The following is a 23,316-nucleotide window of genomic DNA, read 5'->3' as shown; positions in this document are numbered from 1 at the left end:
AGCTGCACGACTCAGGTCGTCGCTTCAGTCGAATTGGCCTGTTTTCCTATGGCGACGTGCCCGCTTATATAGCCAGATGACCCCGCCCCTTCTGGCGGGCTCTGGCGGGCTTTGCCGCCATAGGCTCGTGCAGCGCCGCTGACAAGCCATTGGTTTGTTTTTTATTACTGCACGAACCAATGGCCGTGCAGTCACACTGTGTGATTGAAAAAGTCTTCAGTCCTCGGAGAAAAATTTGTTTTCCCCATAGCGTCTAGCGACGCAGTACTCGTTCCCGTATCTAAGGGAACCGAGGTTACGTTAGTAACCGAGTACGTTTTTACTGTTTTTGATCAAATAAATGCAGCCTTGGTGAGCAGAAGAGACTTCTTTCAAAAACAAACTAGAAACAAACAAAAAAATCTGAATATATGCAGTATTATGGTCTATAAAAACTGCAAGACAGAGTTTATTTCTTTGATGTTTCCGAGTTTATTTCTGAATCAGTGGTTATTTTACATGTACAAAACCTTTGACTAAGTACAAAAAGAAATCCGTTTAGCTGCTTTAGCACAGAACAGTCCTTTCTACTCATTTTGCTCACAACAAACAGAGGAAGAGACTGATACAAAAGCACTCATCTCTTTCAAAAACATCCGCTTCAGATTAACTGGATATTTATCTAAAGCTCCAACAGAGACCCGAATATTTAATCAGAAATGCACATTTTTGTTTCTGACGGAGGTCATGTTTGTGTACGGGCCCATAGTTTATCTGGAGTATGTGTAAATATTTAATGGGAGATGGACTGCAGAGAGCTTGAGATTTCTGCACTGATTTATATGTGTGTTTAATATCTGAGCTGAATAACAGTTTCCAGGGATCTGACATCAATGAAGTCCAGATAAAATATCATGTAGGGTCCATCAACATTTATAAAACATTGTCTGGTATGAGCTCATTTTACAACAACACGTCTTAATTTTCTACTATGTCTTTTTCTTCCACTTATAGAAATAAATCAAATATACATGACATAGCTGTAATAATCTTTGGTTTAATTCGTATAATCATGCAAATATTCTCTCCTTCACTTTGCAGATTTTTTGATGTATTCCCAGCCGACTTCAGCGTAGACTTTGTTCATCTGCCAGTCCAGGACGCCCAGGAGTTTAGACCACGCGCTCTGCACCGGTGCTGGACTGAAGCATTGTGGGAAAGCTTCCACCAGCACCTCCAGAATCACTCCAGCCAGAATCTGCAGTAAGACATTAATACTTTCATTCAGCAAGGATGCATTGAATTGATCAAATGTGACAGTAAAGACATTTATAGTGTTACAAAAGATTTATATTTCAAATAAATGCTGTTCTTTTGAACTTTCTAATCATCTGTGGATCCTGAAAAATATAATGCATTATTGTTTCCACAAAAACATGAAGCAGCATAATGTTTTAAACATTAATCATCAGACATGTATCTTGAGCAGCAAACCAGCATATTAGAATGATTTCTGAAGGATCATGTGACACTGAAGACTTTCACAGAAATAAATGACATTTTACAATATATTCTCATATAAAACAGTTATTTTAAACTGTGATAATATTTCACAATATTACTGTATTTTGATCAATTAAATGCAGCCTTGATAAGCAGAAGAGACTTCTTTCAAAAACGTCCTTTATGAAGTTGTATCATGCTGTTTGTTCCTCATACTTACTTTGAAGTAAACTGGGTCCACCTTGTGTCTGAGCGCGTGTGATTTGCCCATCTGCTGGAAGATGGTATTGAGTTTGTCTCCGTCGCGCAGGTTTTCCACCAGTGTGTTGAGGGTGGTCATGACCCGCAGCGCGTGTTTCTTCAGCTGGATGCTTTGCTTCATTTCCTCAGGATCCTGCATATCACGGAACTGATCAAAGTACTGCTTCGCCGATGGGAAGTTTGAGAAAAACCTGGAGAAACACACATTTAGTTACTCTCAAAACAAAAATTCATTGACAACATGACCCCCCCCCCCCCCCCCCCCCCATAAGATTTAATAGAATAGTTCACCCAAAAGTTAAATTTACTCATCCAAAATTTGCTTCTTCAGATTTAGAAATATGTAGCATTACATCACTTGCTCAGCAATGGATCTTCTACAGTGAATGGGTGCCGTCAGGCTGAGAGTCCAAACAGCTGATAAAAACATCACAAGTAATCCACACCCCTCCAGTCCATCAGTTAATGTCTTGAGAAGAGAAAAGCTGTGTGTTTGTAAAAAAAACAAATCCATTATTAAGATGTTTTAAATTCAAATTGCTGCTTCCAACTCTATAATCCATAATAACACTTCCTCCAGCGAAAAGGTTTTGGATTGTAAACGGTGCTTGATCTGTGAAGATATCTTTCCTGATTCAGACGAGACTGAGACTTGTTAACTGGAGGAGGCAATATTATGGATAAATTACTCATATTTTTGTCAGAAGCAATGGCTTGATGTTAAAAACATCTTAATGATTTCATCTTACAAACACGCTGCTTTTCTCTTCACAAGACATTAATTGATGGATTGGAGTGGTGTAGATTACTTGTGGATTATTGTGATGTTTTTATCAGCTATTTGGACTCTCATTCTGACGGCACCCATTCACTGCAGAGACGTCATGCTACATTTCTCCAAATCTGATGACGATACAAACTCACATATTCCCGGATGACCTGAAGGTGAGAACATTCAAACTTTCATTTTATTTGTGAACTATTTCTTTAAATCCCTACGACTTTCTTTGTTCTTTGAAAATTAAAAGGTGATATTTTGAGACATGGGCTCCAATTTTACTTGGTTCCCAATATCTTTTAAAATATTATCTTTATGTTCCACAGAAAAAAGAAAGACATACAGGTTTGGAATGACACGAGGGTAAAAGATTAGTGTTTGGGTGAAACATAACATGATCGTGTTTCAATGAATTAAACATATCTTGTTGAATTGTTTAAATGAAATATAATTCATTTTGTGATGTTAAATTGATTCTACAGACATGCACAAGTGATGTGAAATATGTGAAAGTGAGCTGTGCCGTGTGTGTGAAAGTGTATCTCAGCCCAGCTGGACAGATAAGCGTTCCTGAGATAATACTAATCTAATATTTAACCAGCATTGCTGAAATTCTCCTTCACTCACAACAAATATTGCTATAAAACTCACTCAACTTAGTGATAAAATGACCTAGAAGCAGTTAAGGGGATGTTGAGCACGTTGAACTCTGTAGTGTGTGGCATGGGTGCCGTCGTTCCTGACACATGATCACGTGTTTGTGTTGTGATTGTTCTCTCTGTTATTACTCTCATCCAGCAGAAGCACTCTGGTGCAAGTTTCCGAGTTGACGTCAATTTTGAATTAGCTTTTATTTTTAATATTTTCAGTTGCAACAAATAGCCCTAAATATGAGCTAAATTCATAATTCAGCTGCATCAGTGACATTTCCAGTGTTACTGTAATGACCTCTGCTCTGAACTCTACTGTATGTGTTTGTGCCGATGTAACGTTCAGATGATGTCCAGTTAAAGGCCGCAGGATTAAAAACCGTCCCAAACTTAATAACTTATTTTTCTGATAACAGGCTCCTTGTAAATCCTGCAATTCCTTTAAAAAATGAGTTCCACCACATGTGTGTGTTTGTTATAATGGTGTTTTTTTGGCACATCTCCTCCTTTTAATCACACATAGTGCTTTGTCATCTTGTCTGTGCATCAGTTTCCTTTAAATGTTTCATAAGGTACACTATCTGACGCTTGCGGTGTATTTCACACGTATGAAATCCCTGTTACTAATATCAGTGTTTGACATGTAGTTATGTCAGATCATCCTCGAAGGTTTTAGGGTTTGAATCATGCTGCTGGGTGAAAGGTTGAATAGAGGTTTTCTGGGAAGAGAACAGACATGTTAATCCTAGTTAGGGCTGTTAGACCACAATAATAAAACAGAACAAGAGTGGACTAGTTTACTCTATTAAAAAATACCATTCCCTTAAGAACTAAATGTTCTCATGAGAGAATCTGTTCCAGCTGCATAACAAAAGGATGCTTAAATTATTAAATAATTTTTAATTGTGGGTTGAACAAACCTTTAAAAAAACCAAATAAACCAACTTTTTATTTTTTATTTTATTAAGCACAGATTATTGATTTTACAAGAAAATACTATTTCAGTTTTCTAAAATGTTCATGTTAAATCCAATGTGTTGTTTGCCTTTTCTTTGCAATTATTTGTGGAATTTACTAGCAATGTCTGAGTTAAAAATGTTTCCACGCCAAATTTATTTTCAGTGCACACTGACCTTACCTTTAATTAATCAGTTTTAGTTTTAGTCATTTTTAATACTTCAACTTCATTTATTTCAGCCAAGGCAACATTTATAATTTTCATATTTACTTACCTGCTACAGGTGACTTTTTCTACTAAGTGGATACGCCGAATAATAAGTCACTCAGTGGTTAAACCATTAATATTATTTGTCTTTGTCTTACTTATAAATTCATGCTTACATGCTGAATAAACTGAAAACAAACATTTTATGTAGCAAAAATCTGATAAAATGAAACAGGGCATTCATCTAGAATTTTTTTTTTTTTAAGGATTGAATCAAAAAAAGTGAGTGTTTCATGCCTAAATGGAATCATATTATTAAAATGATATATTATAATTATTAAATGAAAGTTTTTTTTAAGACAAACGACAACGCAGGAATCTTAAAATTAAATAGAGTTGGTTTTGATTTCATGTTGCTTTTAAATTTCATTTCATTTTTGCCTTGAAATACTGTTTTATTATGATTAGTAAATCTATTTGACTGAAGCATCTTTTGTGGTTTTGCAGTCGTGCCTCAAGCATCCAGCGCTAGAGTGGCTGTGATGTTTCTACGAGCCCCATTAACTGTTTCGCCTCTTACGGCCCACTAAACTGAACCGTGAGTCAATCCGCAACAGGAAGATCTGTCCCATTAAACAGAGACAGAATCTAGTAAATGCCCTCACATGTCCAAATCAAACAGGAGATAAAGAGAGACTGTGTTTCTCTCTCATCTTAATGTAGGCCATAACTCATGTTTAAGTACATGCGCTCTTAACCTCTGACAGCAGATTCGTGTGTCAGCAGCTGGAGGACGAATAAAGGCAGTTAAAATCCCCTGGAAATGTGAAAACAATCATGGGGATAATAAACAGAGCATGCAGACGAGCAGTTAAGAAGACACTTGGAGTCCATATACGTGTGATAAGACACTCACTTGTTTCCCAGCTCACGTCAAAGTCATTATGTACTTTGCGTGTTATTTTACTACTTGTATTATTTGTATCCTTTCAGTTTAGCTTGTCTTTTTTATATTTCTGTTTAGCTTTATGTCATTTTTAGTACTTCAACTTCAGTTTAAGGTAGTTAAGGCAACATTAAATTATATGAAAAACTAATAAAACAAAAATGATAAATTTTATCATTTTTGTTTTATACATTTTTCATGTAATATTTGTATTTTACTCAATTTTTTTTAATTGACGCTCCAACACTGTTATATAGTTATCATCTGTTGGTGTGGACACTGGTATAGCTATTGGTATATTTATCATTATACTTATCGCTCATTGATGTGGACACTAATGCAATTATTGGTATAGGTCTAATCCATTTGTGTGCGCATTAATATAGTTATCAGTATATTTATCGTCTGCTGGTGTGAATGCTAATATGTGACCCTGGAGCACAAAAGCAGTCTTAAGTCGCTGGGGTATATTTGTAGCAATAGCCAAAAATACACTGTATGGGTCAAAATTATAAATTTTTCTTTGATGCCAAAAATCATTCGGATATTAAGTAAAAATCATGTTCCATGAAGATATTTTGTAAATTTCCTACTGTAAATATATCAAAACGTAATTTTTGATTAGTAATATGCATTGCTAAGAACTTCATTTGGACAACTTTAAAGGTGATTTTCTCAATATTTAGATTTTTTTGCTCCCTCAGATTCCAGATTTTCAAATAGTTGTATCTCAGCCAAATATTGTCCGATCATAACAAACCATACATCAATGGAAATAATCTCAAGTTTAAAAACCTTATTTTTGTTTTGTGGTCTTGTGGTGTTTTGTGGTCCATGGTCACATATGGTTATCACTATAGTTATTGTTTGTTGGTGGAGATGATAATATATTTATTGCTGTATTGTTCTTGGTGTGAATGAACGCTAAATGATGAGACTGAATTATCTCTTTAAGACATGCAGTTCTTGTTTTCCGTCATGTGTTGATTTTTGACAAAATGAAGGAAGGTTCACAGTGGCTTGTGTATTTATTTGCACAGAATGAGAAAATCGTGCTAAAAATAGATGAGATGTAGAGAGCATCTAGACATTTTGATAGTTTGGTTGTCTCGCCCTTCACTCGCTCTTCTTTGTCTCTCGCTTGCATGTCATGTTTTTGCAGTTTGCAACTACTTCTTGGCTGCAGTCTGGTGCTTTTTGTCATCAACTAACAGATAATGAAAGGGTGTCTTGAAGGGTTTAAAATTTACAGAAAAATGGATGATAACATCTGATTTAATCCACTGACCTGCTAAATTAAAGCATCACAGGGAGATATAAAGTCTCCTCCTGTGAACGTCCACTTAAAAGCACATCCCCTCTGAGAAATAAATCCAATTTCACGAGCTGAAAGAGTTTAATTATGAATCTTTATTGCAGCCCATCAGGTGTGATCTTCAGATAGATGGGAGCTGTTATCTTTAGAGAGAAATGACTGCTAACATCCATCACAGTCCTCAAGCGCTGTTAGACGTGCACAAGGAATGCAGAAATATGAGCTCACGTGAGGCTTTCATGTGGAAAAACTTCACGCTGCGTCAGTGATTTGCTCACATTCACCAGATTCCTGAACATCAGAAGAGCAGCAGGACACCCTCTTTAATGATAATATGATATCAAATATAACTATCACTGAATCATCATTTTATTTATTTGCATAGATCTACTGATGTCATATATGTTTAAATTACAGTTAATAGGTTTTATATAATATACTGAATCAGTTTAATCAAATGCACATTCTTTCATTTAATGTAATGTTAATGTTTTAATTATTTATTTCTCCCTGCTGTATTATATACAATCTTGAACTCTTTATAATCATTTAAGGTTGTGCCAGTAGATCTAGAAGAGAGATACAGTTGAAAGTGAAGTAAACTTCTGTGAACTGAATCACAAACTATCATGACTTGTATGTCCTGATTTAGATACACACTGGTTTATCTAGGTATCTAAATCAGGACATAGCAGTGCAAATGTGGTGAAGTTTTTGCAGCACAGAAGATCAGGAGTGTGAAAGAAGCGTGAGAAGTTTCTGCACTAAAGCTGTCATCTCTGAAACCATAAAGAGCAGCTGGAGATCCCAACATGTGTTCAAGGTCAGTATGTTCACCAAATCCCAGCAGTCACACCTCAACTATACCCACAGTCCTCCTGCACCCAATTTAACTTATTTTCTTTCCGTACAATGGATATCAATCTGTACTTATGGCCACATAAGCAGCGCCAGTGGGATTCGTTTTCACATCTTTCATGTGATGTCACCATAGAGCATCGGTCCTCCTGGATTCACCTGTATGTTTTTATCACACACACTGATGATGATCACTTCAATATGAAAATAATAGAGACTGATGGAAATTCTCCACCAAGATATATATATATATATATATACACACACAAACATGAATACACCTTGATACATGCCCCAAAACACTGTTAGGGTATATGTTAAAATATTTCTATTTATATACAGTGCATGCCAAAACTATGGTGTAGCCATGGTAAATGTCCAAACAAAAATAGATCATGGTCCTGCAATGGTGCATTTTCAAAACCTCTTGTATTATCAATTATTAATGTCAAAACCATCATGGTAAATGGTCAAAAACACTGTTTTACCATGGTACGTTCATTGTACTATCATTGTGCATATTGCAAACTGTTAACCATGATATTATCAAATAAATAAATAAAAATAAACGTTTTAACATAAATAAATTAAAAATTGCCTATTATAAATGCCAAAATACCATGGAATTACTATGGTCCATGCCCAAAAAACCTGGGTATAACATAAGTATAAATCTATGGTGTATGTGCAAACAATCACAGTGATAACATGGTAGTTTCTCTGAATGATTGATGTGTGTAAATAAGATAGACAGGCGTACCTGATGAGCACAGCGACTCCAGCGTTCTCTCGGTTCTCGTAGACGGGTCTCCACGTGTCCTGGATCACACACACATCGTACTCGGTCAGAGTCTCAGGACTCTGTGTGAGCTCCACACCTCTGTCTCCCTCCATCCAGACGCTCGCTGAGAAACACTTGAGCTGTGTGTGTGCTGCTGCTGGGGTCTCTTCAAGAGTTACTGCTGAATGAAGAAGATCCTCCCACCTGCTGCCCTTTATCTCTCTCTCTCACTCACTCACTCACTCACTCACTCACTCACTCACACACTCACACACTCTCCTCTTAACTCACAATCACACCTTCCCCCTTCGGTTTACTTTTTTTTTTTTTTTTCTCACGCTCTTGTATCCGTCTGCTGCCCACCCACAGGAAAGAAAACAAACGAGATCTCTATAATATCTCATTTTTTTCTCCTGGACAGCGAGGAGATTAAATGAAGAGCAAACTTGTTTTAATCTCCTCTAGAGTTTCAGAAGACATTTTAACTCAAATACGGAAATCTGCAATCTAAAGTTTTGGTATTTGTCTTGTTTTATAGTAAAATATCAACATGTCCTTAAACGAGACACTGAGAACCAAAGTTACCCATCTCCTTAAATATCTACAGTTCACCCAGAAGTGATTTTACTTCGTTCCAAGACTTTCTTTCTTCTGTGGAACACAAAATGATGAATGTTTTAAAGGTTTATGAGGTTTTAAATTAAAGTCAGTGGGGTTTCAGTGTTGTTTGGTCAGTAATTAAAACATCTTTCATGTTCCACAGAAGAAAGAAAGTCCCACAGGTTTGGGATGACATGAAGGTCATTGGTTGAACCGTTTCTTTATGGAGATTGTCTTCTTTCTGAGGGTTTTATAAGGGTCCACTGAAAATATATATGAGAATACATTGAATTTAGTTGACAATATGAACGCCACATCCTTTTATAACTCTTTACTCTCACATGAAACACAATGGAGAACTCCAGGTAAATCCTTATTCTCTATCTTGAACAAACACACAGGAGCACTGCAAGAGCAAACGAACACGCTCCACCTTACATCATCACGGCTTCAACTTCCTCTATCGCGCCATACACGAACAGCTGCACATCCAGAAGATTGTTTTATTGCTCGGATGCTGATGTTTCAACAGTTTAACAGCTTTTTCTGTAATGATTTATTGAAGTACAAATATTGTCTCAGATGTTTCTCCTTTGAATCCCCACAGGAGAAATAAAAACAGGACAGTAGTGGTCTTCCAGTAAGTGTATAGATTGGTTGAGAAATGTTTGAGTTCATAGTTAGCATGATGAAGCGGTTTCTTGAGTGTTTATGATCTTGTAACTAGACTGCTGGGCGTGAAGCATGTGTACGTGTATGACAGACTCTTTACACACTTTCACATTGACATAATCACTGAGGGAGAGATTCACTTACACTATGAGTTCAACTGGACAGAAAGACTGGTTTACTGGCCAGACAGATAGATGGATGGATAAATACATAGATAAACAGAGCGATTTTTAAAGAGAGGTTTAGTCAGACTGAGCTCATGTCACACAGACAGACAGACAGAGAGCGGCAGGTGTTTGGGTGTTCAGGGGCAGATCAGAGGTTTTAGTCTTATTGTTCAGGGTGCGGCATGCTTTGTGGGGCCGTGGGGTTAGTTTGACACCTGTCTGCAGTGTGTGCTGTGATCTGAGTGATTATCACTTCTGTCGATTTGCATCGTTTCAGCAGTTCTCATGCATTGCTTTGAAAAAAGCAGGTTCTACAGTGTTTTTGATAGAAGCCTCTTCTGCTCACCAAGGCATTCATTTGATCAAAAATACAGCAAAACAATAATATTGTGAAATATTACTACAGTTAAAAACCTGTCTTCTATGTAAATATACTGTAAAATGTAATGTATTCCTGTGATCAAAGCTCAATTTTACTAACTTTATTGTCGTTCTAACAGAGTTCCAATGAAATTCTCAGTGGCACAATCCAGTCTGCAGCATACCATTAAAATCAATAATCAAATACAATAAAATATAATAAAATAACAAATGCATTAGTATAAAAATAAGGAATTCCTAAAGTCTAATCACAGTATTCAAGGACAGCATTAAGAGAAGCTGCTCTCGGATAAAAGTTATTTCTCTGTCTGTTTGTACGCGATTGCTTTGTCCGATATCATCTCCCAGAATGAAGAAGGTCAAACCGAGGATATCCAGGGTGAGTGACATCCCTGATAATACTCCTTGCTTTCCTCTGTAGCCTGATGGTGTAGACTTCATCCATTTTCAGCATCATTGCTCCAGTCTTCAGTAACACATGATCCAAATCATTCTAAAATGCTGATTTGCTGCTCAAGAAACATTTGATTATGATTATTATCAATGTTGAAAACCGTTGTGTTGCTTCATATTTTTGTGGAAACCCTGATTTTTTTTTTTTCCCAACCCCGAGGCCTGTGAGCCGTCTTTACAGATTTGTTACAGTATTTATCATAATCCTTCTTTTCATACTTAACTTCTGAAGAGCAATTACACAGTCAGTCATTTTTATGTTAAAGCACTGGTTGTACATTACAATTTTAGTGCACTTGACAGAACAAACTGAAAGATTTTTTTTTTTTTTTTTTGAGAAAAACATTAGATCTGCTCACAGCCATGTTTGAGTGGATTCAGTGCCTCGGCTAGTGAATGTAACCTGACAATGCAACAACTGTCATTGATCCTTTAATTTACTGTGTTTCTGCTGCCCTCTAATGGAAGCTGGATGCAGTTAATTGCAAGAAAGACTTGCAGAATTCAAGTGTGTCTATTTGTACAGAAACTGTTTGTTTACCTAACTCCTGTGTCCTCTCCAGCGTCTTGTCCTCCTATCTCCTGCGTCAGTCTCCTCCAGCAATCGCCAGCCTGGATCCCAAGTCATCCAGTGAGGTGTGCGCTTCTCCCTGCTTCCACGAGTTCCTGGCAAGACAAAGACATTCTCTCACGTTCTCATCTCCACTACAATCAGTCCCTTGAACTTTAGACTCTTCCTCACCAGTCATTCCTTACTCTGTTGTCCAATAAACGCTTCTGTGATTATATTAATCCCTTGTGTGAGTCTGCTTCCCGTAACACATACGTTATAATCATAATTAGCAGACTAGAGCTGGGTGATAATATGATTAAATTTTTGTGATATAAACACGCAGATGAGATTTACTATGCATTTTAAAATGCTGTGTATGCAGGTAAACCCAGATGTACTAAATATCCCATTTTTTATTATATTGCTGCATGATAATATGGATTACATTTTTGTGACAAAAAACCCCCCACATTTGTTTATATTATACAAGAATCACACATCTGCTATAGTACAAACCACTGAATCCTGTATGTTTTTGGATAAGGTTGGTGGTTGTACTTAAAGCAGTTGCATAATTCTTTAATCTATTTGGAGATGTGTAAAAGTCAAATTTTGTCTTCAGCTAAATATGGTAGTCACTCCTCTACTGAGTGTTTAATAATAATCTGTACATCAGGGTTATGCTCCATTTAAATGCCTAAATTCCAGTTCAGTTCTTGAATTTGAATTGAATTTGAAAAATTGAAAAAAGTGGACAAAGACTTAATTGTCCAGAATGCATTAGCTGTACTGAATTTCTTTTGAATTATAATTCAGTAAATTTCCACTTTCTGTCATGACCTGTCCTCTCTCTTAGACTGTCTGTGATCCCCACCTGCTTTAAGAAAACCTCCATCATCCCTGTCCCTAAGAAGTCACCTGCATGAATGACTACCGCCCTGTGGCACTGACCTCGATCATCATGAAGTGTTTAGAGGGACTCATCAAAAGACCACATTTATTCCTTCTTGCCAGACACCGTGGACCCTCTCTAGTTCGCATATAGGAAAAACAGATCGACTGATGACACCATTGCTCTAACCATTCACAATGCCCTTACACATTTAGATAAGCTTATCATAAAGCTCAGAGATTTAGGACTGAACGCTCATCTCTGTAACTGGACTTTCTGACTTGCAGACCCCAAGTGGTGAGAATTGGTAACCATTTCTCATCCCCACTGACCCTGAGCACAGGAGCCCCACAGGGCTGTGTTCTCAGCCCCCTCCTATACTCTCTATTCACATATGACTGTTCTGCCAAACACAGTTCCAATATCATATATATATGATAATATAATTAAGTTTTGGAGAGTAGATGAACCTGAAAGTGGAAATTGTAAGATTTACTCAGATACCAGACTTGAGTGAATTATTCTCAAAGAGCAAAGTTTGTAGGTGTGTTTCCGGCCCTTTTTAATTCACGATTTTGTTGCATCCACTCACAAAAATTATGTTTTTATATATTTACGGTAGGAAATTTACAAAATATCTTCATGGAACATGATCTTAATTGATAAACTAATGAGTTTTGTCATAAAAGTAAAATTTCATAACTGACCCATACAATGTATTGTTGGCTATTGCTACTTATGATTGATTTTGTGCTCCAGGGTCACACACACACACACACACACACACACACACACACACACACACATATATATATATATATATATATATATATATATATATATATATATATATATATATATATATATGTATATGTATATATATATATATATATGTATATATATATTAAAAAGTCAAAATATTCAAAATCTCACTGGAATTTAACATTGACCAAAATTTATTTAAGCAAATATATTATGCAAGAATTCAACTCTGAACGCCATTGATACGTGTTTTATTATTTGTATGTATATTTTTATGTGCATTTCTGATTTGAGCGCGTGAACGGGACTGCTATTTTGGAATTGCTGTATGACGTCATAAGGCAGCGCTGTTATCCAAACGCGAAACTTGTAACTCACCTGAAGAAAGGTTTGTTTTAAACATTTAAAGGCTTTAAATGAAGTCGAACCGTTCATGCAAATGTATAGTTTTACCAAGAATTGCAAAACGAAAGTTTTCTTACTGAATGAAACAATGTAATGCTTGATATAAGATGAATGAGTGTTATTTTTGTGAGTAAAGCACATCCACACATGAGAAACAGAAAAGATCCCTATATCGAGAATCAGTTCAAAAACAGGTTTTTTGGAAGTTGAACCAGATGTTTTGTACAATGATCACATCTGTTTGGTTAAAACAGTGTAAATACAACGAGAAGACAAAGATGTAGGCTATAAGACAATTTTCACAATCCAACTGCAAAGGTTTCCATAACAGTACAATCTACTGAATTTAACATAAACATCATTAAATACCAAATGTAAACGATAAATATCTAAACCTGTCATGGCTTTATTGGCATAATGTGTAGTTCTAGTTTTGAGTGTTTTTTGGCTGATCAGTTCACTGACAACTGAAATAGGAAGCTGACTGAGACACATCCAGACATTTAGTTTTTTCTTCTTTTATTTTTCTCAGAAAAACTCCTGGTGAAGTGCCTGAGATCCATAAAGATGGCGTTTATTAAAGAGGAGAGTGAAGACATAAGGATTGCAGAAGTTTTCAGCTTGAAACAAGAAGATGCTGAGGAACAAACAGGTTGGTTTCTTTCTCAAAGCTGAACTCAGTCATTCGATCCTTATTCTGTCCACTTCTACAGAAACTAATGATATTTGTGAAGAATGGGTGTCCTAATTAAGGCGAATAAGACACAAATACTGTTACTATAAGATTATTATAGGGTAAAATTGATTCTTTAACCTTTCTAATGATGTAATTGTCCTGTACTTGAAGGTAAAATGATGTAAAATCAATACGGGACATAATTTGTCACATATTTTACAAAGGTCCACACTTAGTTGAATAAACAAATAAGGATTTTTCAGTGTAGATAATACTAATAGCAATTATGATCAAAAGAAGTAGTAGAGAAGCTTATTTGCCCATGATTGCGTTTCATCCTCTTTGTTTCTACAGCCACAGAGTCTGGAAAAAAATGTGCCGTTTTATGGCCATTTCACACAGAACACAGCATTAAGTTCACCTGCGTGGTTTCTCAAAACATGATGAGCTCACGTCTGCCCTTTGAACACGAGGCTCTCCAGATGTAGGGCTGAATGGGAAAGTTATCATTTGGTCTGTCCAGTGGGCGCAGCTCTCCACACCATGGCCGTCCTATCCTTCAAGCCTACCAAGCGAAGGTGCTGAAGGAGATGGACGAAGGAGAAAGTGTGACTAGGGGTGGGAGGAAAAAATCGTTTCTCCGATGCATCGCAATTCTTTTTTTCCCCCGCATATGGCACGTGTGCGCGCTAGAGACACGGTGGGCTTCATTGCACAGAATTTGCACTGTGAGACACGTGCGTATTGCTTGACAGCGTGTGCTTCCACCCACCATGTTTTATGCTTATGCTTCAGATATGCTTTAATTTATACCATTTGGAATGCAGTACTATTAGATGCATGAAATTCGCACACTGACAGACTTTCACGCAGTGGCGATTTCTTTAAGACTGCAAGGGAAGCTCAGCTTCCCCTATAATGTCAAAAAATTAATGGTCAAACATGTACTATTGTGTTAACATTTTATTGATTAAAAATGCGTTAGAACACGTTCATCTCGAAGACGAGTTCGTTCAGAATCAGCTACATATAGCAGGTAACTCGATTTCCTTCTCATATATTCCCGTAGCATCAGTGTATTTGCCTGTTGAAGCCCAGCGTCCATTGACTTCAATGGGGCTGCTTTGAACAGTTTTTTTCAGTGCTTCAAAACTAGACGGTCATTGGATAAATGCTGCGATTATGTCCCGCCCCCGGACGCTCAGCGTCTCTGGGGGTGAATGGAGGAGTGGGCGGGACTGGACTCCGGGCTTCTGCGTGATGATTGGAGGGTTTGTCGAAAGACTGCATCTCCTTTTGATTGACAGCGATTGTGTCCTATAAGAAGTCGCTGATGCTGAAGCTATTCGAGCCAGTGTTGCCAATTTAGCGACTTTTCAGACCACCCTAGCGACCTTTTTCCCCAAAAGTGACTAGCGACAAATCTAGCGACTTCTTTGACAAACCTTAGCGAGTCTCTGTGATCGCTGGTACTGCCGCAACGGCGCGTGGTGAGCGCGCACGCAGCTCTTTCTCTGTTCAGTGAGCGGCTGAGAGGAGCAGCGCGTTCAGTTCAAATAGATATTATGTTGCTTCTCTAATTTTACATGCAAATATAGCCAAAATCACAGCACAGGAATTGTCTTGTCTTATCTTGTGTGTATTATTTGATTTAATCAGACGACGGCTCGATTATAAATTAGGATTTTTGTGCATACTAACTTCTTGGAAGGGAGAGCTGGTTATGTATTCTTAAAGGGCTGCGTTTCAGTCACTATTTCATATTTATCCCGTTGACTGACAACATAAACAGTAAAATATATAAAGGAGAACAGTTTTATTGAGAATTTGGCTGCATTAAAATACAGTATGAGCACAGAGAGACAAACAAATGTAAAAGGCAATATGACGCGATGACGTAATTAATATGCTAATTAGCGCATGACGTCATCTGGCGACATTTAGCGACTTTTCAAACTGGCTTTAGCTACTTTCCATCGAAAGAAGTTGGCAACACTGATTCGAGCTCAGTCACATAGTGGACTTTGCAAGTGTAGTCAAAAGACAAACTGCTGCAACCTATTTCTTGATATTTGCTTGGCGAAATTGCTGGCCAATTTTCATTATACGTTTCACACAATTATACACCACATTCCTTGTTTCAGTTTAACCTAATTCCCACATTTCCTCCGTCGAGTTTAATGTTTTTTTAGATCGTTTGTTCATTCATTCATTCATACAGTAGGCCAGGCGGTGAACTAGCCAGCTAGCAAACTGCACACGATGGCAGAATTTACGTATAAATAAATGGACAATTTTTATGATGTAGGCCGAAAATGAGCTTCCCCTCTTTGAAAGACCAGCAGCCGCCACTGCTTTCACGTGCACTTTGTGTTTGTTTGTCTTGAAGCTCGATTGCGGCTGCGGTTAAATGCACTTGCATTTTTCTATACTTTTATATGAAATTGATGTACACGCAGTCAGTTATGTTTTCAGAGCAGGACAAAACATCTGATATCTCGAAATAGATCTGTGCATTAGTCTGAATGCAGCCTGTTAAAGCTGCCACTGTCTATGACCTCATCAGTAACAATCAAATGGCTGAGGAAAAAAAGAAAAACCCATAACTATTGTCTATAAACTTTCGGATACTTAAAGAACATTTATTTTAAATAAGTAATTGTTTTTAAAAAGTAGCCTGCTTATTTAATAAAAAAATTAAGTACATTTTGCACAAAATAAATTTGATTTAAAATTTACATGAAAATGTAGCCATGTGCAGTAATATTGAAAACTGGGAATGTGACGCATCATGATATTGAGTTGATAATGATAATTGTAATTGAATTGAATCGTGAAACCAGTGAAGATTCAGTGCACCACACGGACAGTTTATCGGCTCGGCCGATAAGCAGATGTGCTTACTCACCGATAAGCCTCGGTCCCGTGAGCACTAAACAGCGCTGTAAGATCCAGTGTGAAGTGAAGAACACAAATGATTCTAAACTAGTTCAAAGCCAGCTTTCTTTTCTCTCTCTCTCTCCAAGTCTCAGGAGGATATTTACATAAGTGCTCTAGTTATTTACCTGTAGTTGTTAATGAAGATGGGTGTCATCAGATTTCTGTTTATGCTTTCATTTTTAATTCTTAATGCTATTTAGAACAACAGATAACACCGAAATACATAGAATGTGTGAATTAGCACTTATGTGAGTGCAGTGTTACTGAATGAGCATTTTAAATTGATGTGCTAAACGCTTGCTTTTGTGTCGATTTCTTGTTGATTTTGTCAAATCTGCTTCTTCCACACAGATATTCAGTTGGAATATTCCCATCAGTTTACAAGTGAAGACGAGCATCAAAGCATCAGGAAGAAATCTGTAAAGACTGAGTTTATTAAAGAGGACAGAGAGGAGATGGGAGATCCAGAACCCTGTAGAATCAAACACACTGAAGATACTGAACAACAAACAGGTTGGTGTTTATTGTAATTGGAAATACCTTAGCTCTGCAATAATATAACTAAATAATATATTAATACTTTTTTTGCAACAAAATTAATAATGCTAGATAATTGTGTTGTTGATCAAACACATTTAATTTTTTTTCCTACAGAAACATGGGATATGTGCCTATAATGTTTTAAAAATCATAATTTGAAGATCAATGTACCTCATTCATGGAAATTTTAATGGACGTATATATTAAATGTACTAGATATATTTATAAAACTGCATCAAAATGATCTAAATATTGTATAGCAATTGTCTAATTTCTGCTGTTACATCAGGGTTCAATTGTATGTCTTTTCACAGTTACTGACAAAGGAACTGTTTTTGCTTTTATTTCAGAGATGATTGAAGAAAATGAGGACAATGAAGAACTGAGTGAAGCTGAGGGAAAAGCTCACTTCAAAACTGGAGAAAACACTTTGAGTTGCTGTCAAAGCAAACAGATAATATTAAGTAAAACAAGAGCCAAGAAATATTTCACCTGCACTCAGTGTGGAAAGAGTTTGACATCCAAATATAGTCTTGAGCTTCACATGAGAGTTCACACTGGAGAGAAACCGTTCAAGTGTTCACAATGTGACAAGAGATTCAATCAGTCAGGAGACCTGAAAACACATGAGATGATCCACACTGCAGAGAAACCGCACACATGTGATCAGTGCAGGAAGAGTTTCACAATAAAAGGAAGCCTTGCAGACCATATGAGAGTTCATACTGGAGATAAACCATTCACTTGTGATCAGTGTAGAAAGAGTTTCTCACACTCATCAAGCCTTAGGAGACACACAAACATTCACACTGGAGAGAAACCATATGCATGTGATCTATGCGGGAAAGCATTTCTGTGGGCTTCATACTTGAGGACACACCTGAGAGTTCATTCAAAGGAGAAGCCACATTCATGTTATTTATGTGGAAAGAGTTTTGCATTTCTACAAAGTTTGAAAATACATCAGAAAATTCATACTGGTGTGAGAGAGTACATGTGCTTTGAGTGTGAGAAGACTTTTACTACAGCAAAGAGTTTAAAACGGCACCAGAGGATTCACACTGGAGAGAAACCTTACAAGTGTTCACACTGTGACAAGAGATTCAGTCGGTCTGGAACCCTGAAAACACATGAGATGATCCACTCTGGAGAGAAACCTTACACATGTGATCAGTGCGGGAAGAGTTTCACAATAAAATTAAGCCTTACATCACATATGAGAGTTCATACTGGAGATAAACCTTTCACATGTGATCAGTGCGGGAAGAGTTTCGCAATAAAATTAAGCCTTACTTCACATATGAGAGTTCATACTGGAGATAAACCTTTCACTTGTGATCAGTGCGGGAAGAGTTTCTCACAATCAGCACATCTTAAGCATCACATGAGCATCCACGCTGGAGAGAAACTATACTCATGTGATCAATGCGGCAAAGCATTTTTGAGAGCTTCAGACCTGAAGAATCACCTGAGAGTTCATACAGAGGAGAAACCACATTCATGTCATTTGTGTGGAAAGAGTTTTTCATTACTACAAAATTTGAAAATACATGAGAAAATACACACTGGTGTGAGAGAGTATATGTGCTTTGAGTGTGAGAAGACTTTTATTTCAGCGAGCCATTTAAAACTGCATGAGATGATTCACACGGGAGAGAAACCTTATAAGTGTTCACACTGTGACAAGAGATTCAGTCAGTCAGCACATCTGAAAACACATGAGAGGATTCACACTCGAGAGAAACCTTACAAGTGTTCACACTGTGACAAGAGATTCAGTCAGTCAGCACATCTGAAAACACATGAGAGGATTCACACTGGAGAGAAACCTTACAAGTGTTCACACTGTGACAAGAGATTCAGTCAGTCAGGAACCCTGAAAACACATGAGATGATCCACACTGGAGAGAAACCTTACAAGTGTTCACACTGTGACGAGAGATTCAGTCAGTCAGCTCATCTGAAAACACACGAAAGGATTCACAGAGAAGCCAAATCACTGCACTGCATGTGGGAAGCATTTCAATAAATCTTCTGCTCTACACAGTCATACACAAAGATATCACAGTAAGTACAAACCCGATTCCAAAAAAGTCAGGACTGTACAAATTACGAATAAAAAAGGAATGCAATAATTTACAAATCTCATAAACTTATATTTTATTTACAATAGAATATAGATAACATCAAATGTTGAAACCATACTGGATGCCCGTGATCTTCGGGCCCTTAGACGGCACTGCATCACATACAGGAATGTTACTGTAATGGAAATCACAACATGGGCTCAGGAATACTTCCAGAACACATTGTCGGTGAACACAATCCACCGTGACATTCGCCGTTGCCGGCTAAAAATCTATAGGTCAAAAAAGAAGCCATATCTAAACATGATCCAGAAGCGCAGGCGTTTTCTTTGGGCCAAGGCTTATTTTAAATGGACTGTGGCAAAGTGGAAAACTGTTCTGTGGTCAGACGAATCAAAATTTGAAGTTCTTTTTGGAAAATTGGGACGCCATGTCATCCGGACTAAAGAGGACAAGGACAACCCAAGTTGTTATCAGCGCTCAGTTCAGAAGCCTGCATCTCTGATGGTATGGGGTTGCATGAGTGCGTGTGGCATGGGCAGCTTACACATCTGGAAAGGCACCATCAATGCTGAAAGGTATATCCAAGTTCTAGAACAACATATGCTCCCATCCAGACGTTATCTCTTTCAGGGAAGACCTTGCATTTTCCAACATGACAATGCCAGACCACATACTGCATCAATTACAACATCATGGCTGCGTAGAAGGAGGATCCGGGTACTGAAATGGCCAGCCTGCAGTCCAGCTCTTTCACCCATAGAAAACATTTGGCACATCATAAAGAGGAAGATGCGACAAAGAAGACCTAAGACAGTTGAGCAAATAGAAGCCTGTATTAGACAAGAATGGGACAACATTCCTATTCCTAAACTTGAGAAACTTGTTTCCTCAGTCCCCAGAAGTTTGCAGACTGTTATAAAAAGAAGAGGGGATGCCACACAGTGGTAAACATGGCCTTGTCCCAACTTTTTTGAGATGTGTTGATGCCATGAAATTTAAAATAAACTTATGTTTCCCTTAAAATGATAAATTTTCTCAGTTTAAACATTTGATATGTCATCTATGTTGTATTCTGAATAAAATATTGAAATTTGAAACTTCCACATCATTGCATTCTGTTTTTATTCACAATTTGTACAGTGTCCCAACTTTTTTGGAATCGGATTTGTAGATCATGTTCAGGTCTTTTAGGTCTGATGCTGCATCCTCACGAAATGTGACACAATAATGAATCAAGCAATAGAATATAATCTGGATTAATCTGTTCTAACCAGACATTACAAGTGACATGACAAATAAATATTATCTAAAGTTTTTACAGTGAATAAAGTTCGTCTTCATCTTCAAAACCAGCAGATTGAACTGTGAGATTCAGATCAACTCAAAAATGTAGTTCCTCCCCAAAGAACAATGTTAAAAAGTTATATTCTTGTATATAATTTTGCTTCATAATTTAAATTATATCATTGTGTTTTTTAATGAGTTTTATATTATGTTCAATTGTCTTATAATGCATATGTGTCACTTGCATATTACTCTGTTATGAAGAAAAGTAGAAGCTTTTACAAACGGTTCTTGTTCAGGAAGCTGAAGAAGAGACTGTAACACTTTTAAGAGAGACTGAGATTTTCAATTTTGTTCTTCACTGTTGTTTTCAAAACGACTAGTTATTTTTTCCACTTTTGATGTATTTAGAAAATGCAGATGCAATATACAGTGCCCTCCATAAGTATTGGAACAGTAAAGACAAAATTGCTCTGTTGGCTGTGGAGTCAAGACATTTGCAAATATGATTAAAAGATGAATATGAGGCAAAACTACAGAATGTCACATTTTATTATTAGCAGTTTCAACACATACATGTTTTACCAAATAAAAAGAACAGCACTTTTAGAGTTCACCCCACTCATTGATGTGAGCATAAGAATTGGGACAGTTGAACATAAGGCAGATATAAAAGATTAAAAGCTATTATTTAGTTGCAGATCCCTTGCACACAATCACAGCAGTGAGTCTGTGACCCATAGACATCACCAGACTCTTGGTCTCATCCTTTGAAATACTTTTCCTAGCCTTTAATGCAGCCAATTCCAATTGTTGCTTGTTTTGGGGAGTTTCTGCCTTTACTCTCCTCTTCAGCTGGTGAAATTCATGTTCAATCAGATTTAAATCTGGAAACTGACTTGGGCAATCTAAGACTTTCCATTTCTTTGCCTTTATAAATTCCTTGACTGAACTGGCAGGGTGTTTTGGGCCATTGTCCTGATGCAATATGAAGCACTTCCCAATGAATCTGGTGGCATTTTCTTGAATATTGGTATTCAAGGTGGTTTTGTACCCTTCCAAATTCATTCTGCTACTGTCATCATACATTAAGTCATCAGCAAAGTTGAGAGGGCCTGTTCCAGAGACAGCCATGCTTGCCCATGCCATGACACCACCTCCACTATGCTTTACAGATGAGGCGGTATGCTTGGGATCATTGCAGTTCCCTTTTTTTCTCCACATTTTTGCTTTCCTATCACTTAGATAAAGGTTCATCTTTGTCTCATCGGTCCATAAGAACAGTTCCAAAACTCTTCTGGCTCACCTTTGTGCTTTTTTGCAAACTCTAATCTTGCCTTTCTATTTTTGGTGCTGGTCAGAGGTTGCATCTTGCTGTATATTTCTTGTTTGGCTCTCAGCGAAGGTGGTCGCATTTTCTCTCCTGTCCTCCCCTTATCTTCCCTGCTTGCTCTTCGTCTCATCTTGTACTTGAGAGATTCCTTCTGCAGTGCTCTGAAAAACTGAAAAATCATGGATTTGATCAACTGGTCTCGCAATGAAATTGACACCATCTTCTCGACGAGAAGCCTGGGATCGAGGGGATCGGGGAACCTGATCGGGGTCGTGTGTCTGGCGGCTCTTTCCATGGAGGACATTGACATTTACCTATTCGGAACCAAGATAACGGGTTTTCTGCTGATTGGATTAAGCTTTGGTCTGGGTTTTCGAAGAATTCAGGAGACGGAAACAGCTGTCCAAAGCCTCACAAGGCTGCCCGTCATGATTGAAAATTGATGGATTTGGAGACCAGAAAGGACTAAGAGAGTAGCCGTGAAATTGGATTGCGGCTACTCAATCCAAGACCAAACAATCGCAAACTTATCTTCTTTCGGCTCCCCTAAACCAGCTGGCTCGGCAACGTCACTGCTGGTGTAAACAACCCCGGAAGAGCACTGCAGTGAAGACACTCTCTTGCGTTCCTCCCCCCTTCCAGACACCTGATGTTGTTAACTCTGTCGGGGTCCTGACCAATGCTGTTTCCGTGGCAACCTGCTGTGTCGCTATTACAATCTGCGGACTGAGGCAACTTGTTTTTGAATTCCAGCGTGACTTCTCACCAGGCCAACGAACACACGAACTCCACTCATATACTGATATGCATTTCACCTCCCAACCCTAATCCAACGCCTTCGCCGCTTCGCACCGCCACCTGACAAGCGGGTCTGTGACCGGCGCCTTGGGCTGCAGGACCGGATGGCTGCTTGCCAGAGCTGGTTCAACTCTCCCCCCGTTGCTAGTCATGTGTCTATGTTATGATTATGTGCTTCTGTTGCTGAGGTGTTTTTTTCCTGTTCTCACACTGTACTCCCGCAGGAGCATAGTCTGGGGGTTATATATTTTTTTCTCCTCTCCCTTCCTCATGTTTATGCTGTATTATCTTCCAAAATTCCCTGTCTTCCTGTCCTGTCTACCCCCTTGTCATATTGTATGTATGTTTGTGTATGTATGGACAGGTTGATGGCTAATTTCGCTGGTACTTGTGACTAGTGACAATAAAGGGCTACTACTACTACTACTACTATAGCATCTGTAATTCTGTATCAAAGTCTCCTGAGGACAGTAGATTGTCAGAGCATCACCCCAGCTTTCTGGAAGTTGCTGGTGATTTTACAGACACGTCTTT

The 23,316-nt window shown here is 37.8% G+C and overlaps 2 protein-coding genes across 2 annotated transcripts; one reads left to right on the top strand and one right to left on the bottom strand.

Annotated features, from left to right (window-relative positions):
- Positions 1–404: 404 nt before the first annotated feature.
- Positions 405–8,417, bottom strand: LOC306848426 (cytoglobin-1-like). Its single transcript, XM_079382967.1, has 3 exons — positions 8,216–8,417; positions 1,703–1,934; positions 405–1,237 (listed from the first exon to the last, which is right to left on the bottom strand). The coding sequence occupies exons 1-3, from the start codon at positions 8,347–8,349 to the stop codon at positions 1,070–1,072; spliced, it is 534 nt and encodes a 177-aa protein (XP_079239093.1). The 5' UTR covers positions 8,350–8,417; the 3' UTR covers positions 405–1,069.
- Positions 8,418–13,050: 4,633 nt separating this feature from the next.
- Positions 13,051–20,469, top strand: LOC306857631 (uncharacterized protein). Its single transcript, XM_079397657.1, has 4 exons — positions 13,051–13,104; positions 13,654–13,773; positions 17,089–17,250; positions 17,628–20,469. The coding sequence occupies exons 2-4, from the start codon at positions 13,689–13,691 to the stop codon at positions 19,304–19,306; spliced, it is 1,926 nt and encodes a 641-aa protein (XP_079253783.1). The 5' UTR covers positions 13,051–13,104; positions 13,654–13,688; the 3' UTR covers positions 19,307–20,469.
- Positions 20,470–23,316: the final 2,847 nt, after the last annotated feature.

The sequence above is a fragment of the Barbus barbus genome (assembly GCF_936440315.1).
Source record: "Barbus barbus genome assembly, chromosome: 3".
In the NCBI taxonomy this organism is placed as follows: domain Eukaryota; kingdom Metazoa; phylum Chordata; class Actinopteri; order Cypriniformes; family Cyprinidae; genus Barbus; species Barbus barbus.
This window is presented reverse-complemented; position numbering and strand designations above follow the sequence as displayed.

Coding starts and splice junctions, on each gene's coding strand:
- LOC306848426 (XM_079382967.1), bottom strand. CDS start 8,349: ATGGAGGGAGACAGAGGTGTGGAGCTCACACAGAGTCCTGAGACTCTG. Junction 1,935..8,215: donor GGAGTCGCTGTGCTCATCAG/GTACGCCTGTCT, acceptor GTGTTTCTCCAG/GTTTTTCTCAAACTTCCCAT. Junction 1,238..1,702: donor TGGACCCAGTTTACTTCAAA/GTAAGTATGAGG, acceptor GTCTTACTGCAG/ATTCTGGCTGGAGTGATTCT.
- LOC306857631 (XM_079397657.1), top strand. CDS start 13,689: ATGGCGTTTATTAAAGAGGAGAGTGAAGACATAAGGATTGCAGAAGTT. Junction 13,774..17,088: donor AGATGCTGAGGAACAAACAG/GTTGGTTTCTTT, acceptor TCTTCCACACAG/ATATTCAGTTGGAATATTCC. Junction 17,251..17,627: donor AGATACTGAACAACAAACAG/GTTGGTGTTTAT, acceptor CTTTTATTTCAG/AGATGATTGAAGAAAATGAG.